The 6,354-nt window shown below is 27.5% G+C and overlaps 1 protein-coding gene across 1 annotated transcript; it reads right to left on the bottom strand.

Annotated features, from left to right (window-relative positions):
- Positions 233 to 5,730, bottom strand: LOC107628547 (LOB domain-containing protein 18). The gene is made up of 2 exons (XM_016331184.2): positions 5,097 to 5,730; positions 233 to 696 (listed from the first exon to the last, which is right to left on the bottom strand). Exons 1-2 carry the CDS (start codon positions 5,448 to 5,450, stop codon positions 268 to 270), a joined length of 783 nt encoding a protein of 260 aa, XP_016186670.1. The 5' UTR covers positions 5,451 to 5,730; the 3' UTR covers positions 233 to 267.

Genomic DNA, 6,354 nt, shown 5'->3' with positions numbered 1-6,354 from the left:
TTAAAATAAAAAAGAATAAAAATAAAAATAAAAAATAAGAACACAAACCAATGAGACTCTTAGACTGTAAATTCGTCATGCATGCAATGATCGCATTGGTCAAAATAATTATGTTACAACATTCATGAATCTTGTATTAGTAGAAAGAAAAAATAAAATAAAATAATGCTGGTCTACATTTATTAAGTTCACTAGCATTTAAAATAGAGTTTAAAAAAATGAAAGAAAAAAAAGGGGTAAAGCAGTAGATTAAGTCCAAGATTGTGTTCATTTTGAATGAGATTGTGATGATGAGGGGGCACTAGAACATGCCACAGGAGTAGTAGGATCAACTCCATGTCTACGCAAAAGTTCATGAGCCAGTGTTTGAAGATCGCCACCATCGCGGCCGCCACCACTAGACTGTAAAGATGATGTGCCACTACTAAAAAATTGGCGTGGTGCGTCAATGGGCCTATTGTGCATGGCCCAAGAAGTTTGGGCCATAGGTTCAAAGAGTGAAGACAAATCATACGTGGCCGGCACGGTAGCCGTGCTGGCAGGAGTAGGTGGTGGAGGTGGGAGGTCAGTAATTGAGAGAGTTGGAGGGGCTAGGGTTGGTTGCGGTGGAGTAGGAGGTGGTTGTGGCGGATGAGGTAACTCAAGGGTTGCAAGATAACCTTGTAAATATGAAAGTTCTGCTTGTAAATTCACTATCTGCAAAAAAAAAATCAATAATGCATATCACTTATTTTGTTCACAGACTAAAAAATGTCACTATATATTTTCTTGCTAATATTTACCTAAATTTTTTATTTTGCCAGTTTTATTTTGTTCCGGTTTACAATAACATCTCCTATATTTAATAAGAATTTAATTTTAATATGTTGTTAATGTAAAATAGTTTTACACATACATTTAATTATATAATATCAAGTTAGTCAAAATAACTATCTTTCACATTGATTGCGTGAATGATCATCTAAAAAAACATATATAATTATACGATTACGTAAAATATTTTACACTATTTATACATTAAAATTAAACTGTATTTAATATTGATAGAAATTATTATAGCAATATATATAAATTGATAATACTAAAAATTTAGGGCAAGGGAATACCATATGCACATTCCCGTGGTCCAATATTTTAATTGGACCTTGAAAAACACAAGATGTTGAGTTTCATGAAAGTAAATTAACTTAACAATTGTAAGTATGAAAACGTGACTTCAAAACAAACTTCTCGAGGTTATTAAACAAAGAATTTTGTGCAAACCAAGTCACTCGGAAAAGATAAACAAATCAACATGATTGGAGACTTGTAGAATTTTTTTAGTAACATCTTATCAATTTCTGTTACTTCTATTTTTTTTCTAAATATTGTTTCAAAAAAGAATTAATTACTGTTTTAAAATTTAATTTGATATCTTATTATTATCTTTATTAATAGATAATTTAGATATAATTTAAGTATAAATACGGTACTCTAAAAGTACTCTTATGTATATCTTTACTAAGATAAAAAATTATGCATTCTAATTTGTTAGGATCGTAAATTATGCTTTTTAAATAAGAAATATTTGATATAGTTTCATATAAAAAATTGTATATATATGTGTTCATAACTAATAGAAAAATATGTTGAATTTTCTACTATCTTCAATTTTATTTCAAAAACTAACTTAAATAGGAATGAAAAAACATCATTTAATTGGTTCAATAATTAACCTACTTTTGCTCCAGGTTTAAATAATAGTGTAGTAACGAATAATTTTATTTTTAGCCCTTCAATTTTTTTTGGGTTTTACTCTTTATAAATATTATTAATTCTTTTAGTAAAAATACTAATTTTTAGTAAGAATATAATTTGTTGTAACTTTCAATAACAGATTGTCGTGGTCTAACATATTTAGGTTTTGATCTCTCAAGGGATCAAAAATTGGTATAACTAAGGGATCAAAATTCAAAATAATATTTAAACTTTCATGTTAGATTTTAAAATATTTTAACAGTAATATGCTCAAATATTGTTTATTATACTTATACAATTATATATCCTTTTGAAAATAGGACTTACATCAGCAACCCTATTTGCGAGTATCCAATTCAATTCGTTAATCTGCCTCCTATATATATTATATAAAAAATGTGTTAGGCTAGGAGTGACTGTGGAATCAAAAACCTTTTATTCATATACAAAAAATTTAACTATTAATTCAAGATCTTCAATTATAAATTTAACATTTTTATTTATATGAATTGAATATTGTATTTTTTAATGATATGCGAGTAAGATCAAATACGCGTAGATTAAAAATAGATAAAATTAAAATTAGCATGTTATAAACTCAGGGATAGAATATGGTTGAAGTTTAATTAAAAAAAAACCCACAAATAAAATAAAATTTTTTGTCTAAATCCTACTTTAACCTATCCATTGTCATCTTTATATAAAAAATTTCAAAAAATACTTGCAAATCTTATCAAAAACAAGACGTAAATAATAAATAAAAATATTAATTCTCTTTAAAATTTTCGAATTTTAATTAATCTACAAATTTCTAAGTTAGAGAGGAAGACTCCTATTAGTTGAATAGTCACATGAAAGTATATATAGGAAAAATTTTAAGTATACTGAAAATACTGGTATTTCAGTTGTTTTAACCGTTAATTTCAATTAATATATATTATATATATTTTTTATAATTCATATCAACGGTTAAAACAACTAGAATACCGGTATTTTCGATACACTTAAAACTCTTCCTATACTATATATAACCTTTAGATACTCCTGCATCTACATACATACTGTAGTTTTTGGGGATAGTAAAAAATTCTGTGTAAACATTGTCTTATATGAGGACATATGTATTTTTAAAAAAAAATTAGAAAATCATTAAAATTATTATTTTTAAGTTATAATTAGTTATCAATATATTAAAATATGAACTAAAATATATTATTGAATTTAGACTAAAAAATTAGATTAATAGTTAAAATAATAATAAAAAATAATAAATTCTGATGATTTTTTAGATTTTTTTTTTTAAAAGGAAATTTTGAACCATGATATATAGGATGTTAGGATTAGCAGGAAAAGCTAAGCAACCATGCATCATATATCAAAATCGCCATTTTAGCTTTTGCTTCTAGTTGTTCATTATCTCCAAAAATAAGCAATTTGCAAAACAAGCTAACAAGTTTTCTTAAGTAAGTAGTAATAAATTTATCTAAAAAAAAGAATGAAAATTAAAACGGAAAAACAAAACTCCCCAATTTAAGGAAGTTTGCTGGTTGTGATAGTGTCTCATCTTTCTTCAACCTCATACCTATTCTTCAAGAATAAATAAAAAAAAAGGTGGAAAATGCAACTATTATTATTATTATTATTATTATTATTATTATTATTTAAGTCATTTTAAAAGAAGAAATTGGGCAAGTAGGGACAAAAGGATGTACTATGCCCCTATGAAAATTGCCTAAGCCCAAGAAACTAACCGACAAAATCCCTAAAACCAGCGAATACCAAGACATTAGTAGTAATGACCCAAATAATAATAAAAAACATAGACTTTATATATATTTAGAGTCTAGTAACATTTTATGTAACCGCCGACCACATCATCATTTCTTAATCAATTAAGATTTTATGGATTTCAGAAAGAAAATAGAATAGAAACTGTGTCCCCTCTATATAGCTAGGTGGTGGTTGTTGTTCCATGGTTTCCTATGCCCTATACCCCATTTGTTTCCTCTTTCCCACAAAACCCAATTTTTGTTCCTCTTTCATGTGGCACAACCACAAATCACACTTATGTAAAGGGATGTGTTGAAGATTGGAAATATATAATTAGAAGGTGTCTATGTTTATGGGATTAACATTCCAACTCTAATAATATAAATTTTATCTAATATATTAGAAGAAAAACTAATTTCAAACCCTATAGTTATTTATTTAGTTAATTTAGTTTTTGTGACAGTTATATATCTGTCAGCATTATTATATACTTTAGTGATAAGATATAGAATTTTTGTGGCTATTAAAATTTTTTCAATGGTATTAATTATTTATAAATATATTAGTAACTATTTTTATTGTCACTAAAAATAAAGTAAATTTTCAATGAAAACAAAATAAATTGTTACTATAAATAATTTTTGCCACTGTGATTATAAAGTATAACTTCTTTCCTTATATATTCAGACCTCTATAAATAGTTTTGCTCATGCATGAGGTCTAAAAACCCTATATATGATAATAACTGGCTATAAAACAAAAACTTGGGCAATACAATGGACATATTTGTGCTTCAAAATTTCTATTCCAACTTGGTATATATAAAAAGTTTAATAGAATAATATTTAGAAAAACCGTCAGCTAATGTACCTATAATCTATGACCTTCAATTCATTCTAATTCTGAATACCTAGAATTCCATATTAAGTTGCTCATTCATTATTCTAAAAGTCAAGAAAAACGTAAGAAAGAATTAAACTCTAGTCTAAAAGTGCTGACCACATTAATTCTAAGTCTCAGCTATATAGCTAGCTACCATAGCTGGCAAAAAGCTTAGGGAGAAGATACATACAATTATACATACATACATATTGATAAGACCACTAAAGAAGCAAACAAATACTAATAAATATCCCAAAATATACGTATTTTTATATCTACTTCGCTCCATCCTTATCTACTAAAATCATATGAAAAAGAAAAAAAAAATCTTTTCTTGCTTTAAAATATATATTGCCCCTTAAAAATTTCCTTCAAAAAAAATTTGATGTGATTCATGCAAATGGGTTTGTCAGATAAAATATTCATAAATATTTATATATGAACAAATAAAATTTTATTAATATTATATATAGGCATATCATTCAGTACACCCATTTATATGTATTACATCAAATTTGTTTCATGTTAGAATTAATTTGTGTAAAAAATTAATATATTTAATTATCATTTATATCAACATATATTAGCTTAGATGAATATATATTGAGTTTTCTATATATATAACATGCTTGTAATTAATTAACACTAATAACCCAACAAAGTAAGTAATATACACTAATTAATGTGAAATTTAAATTAATTTGTACCTGTTGTTGAAGAGCAAAGATATGAGCAACGCAGCCATAGACAGGGTCTCTAAGTCTTGCTTGAGCTTCATAACAAATAGTGACAACAGCATCAAGTCTTTTATGAACTGGAATATTCATGAGAAGCTTTGAAACATTGCTAGCACCAAAAACCTTGTGAACCGCCGCAAAATGTGTGGCACCTTGCTCCGAATCAAAGTAGGGTGCAAATATACACCCGGGTACACACTTTCTCCTTAAGAATTTGCAAGCCCCACAAGGGCCACCGCCACCGCTGCTGCCACCACCACTACTGCTTCCACCACCACCACCACCACTAGGGCTGCTTCCGCTACAACTAGTGTTCATACTCATCTTAATTAGGGTTTAATAATTATATGTATATGAAAAGAATTTTAATGTTTAGGTTTTGAAGGGCATGTGATGATTTGTTGGGTTAAGTAAAATAAAGGGTTTTGAGGATCATGTAGAGAGGAATTAAGAAGAGAAGAAAAATGAAGAGAATTGAATGAAGGAGGAAGTGAAAAAAAAAAAAGAATGTTGAGGTGTATTTGTATGAAATTAGGGTTTGGTGTAAGATTAGTATTTAAAAAAGGGAAGTGAAAGAAAGAAAGATAGATAGATAGAGAGAATAGAAGAATTTAAGAAGTAGAAGAAGAGGAAGTCTTTAAAGCCAAGCGAGTATGAAAAAGAAAAAAGAAAAAAGAAAAAAGGAAAAAAAAGGAAAAAGTAAAAGAAAGGATTTTTAATTAATCAAAAAACATGCGAATTCAGTAACCGAGGGATCGTGATGAGAAATATGTTAGATTTTTTTTCTTTATAATATGGTTAAATAAATAATGATTTTATATTATATTATATTAATTTTAAACTATTATTCATTATATGGGGGGGGGGTATAACATTAAGTAATAAATGATTTTTGTTTACTTAGAAGGTATCACCCAGACCTTTTTTTGGAGAAAGTTCTAAACGTAGTAGGAACAAACGAACGAGGTTTAGTTTTGGAAGGAAGAAAGAGTAGTTATGTACAGAGAAATTGTAAGTGTAGTTATGTACTAGAAGTAGTACTACACAATACATACTTAAGTTTCCTTTTACTTTTTAATTTCTCTTTTTTTTTTTTTTATTATTATTATTATTATTATTCTTTCACGAACACACACATACATAACTACTCCTTTTATCATTCGATTCCGGATTCCCCTGAATAGCGTACAAACGAAGTGCGTTCGTTGATTTGCACACCCCACACAAT

The sequence above is a fragment of the Arachis ipaensis genome, chromosome B02 (genome assembly GCF_000816755.2).
Source record: "Arachis ipaensis cultivar K30076 chromosome B02, Araip1.1, whole genome shotgun sequence".
Classification (NCBI taxonomy): Eukaryota; Viridiplantae; Streptophyta; class Magnoliopsida; order Fabales; family Fabaceae; genus Arachis; species Arachis ipaensis.
Note: the sequence above shows the minus strand (reverse complement) of the source record. Positions and strands in the feature narration are given on the sequence as shown.

Bases quoted from the DNA above. Each gene is read 5' to 3' on its own strand.
- LOC107628547 (XM_016331184.2), bottom strand. From the start codon at position 5,450: ATGAGTATGAACACTAGTTGTAGCGGAAGCAGCCCTAGTGGTGGTGGT. The intron at 697-5,096 runs GTACAAATTAAT...TTTTTTTTGCAG, and splicing joins TCTTTGCTCTTCAACAACAG to ATAGTGAATTTACAAGCAGA.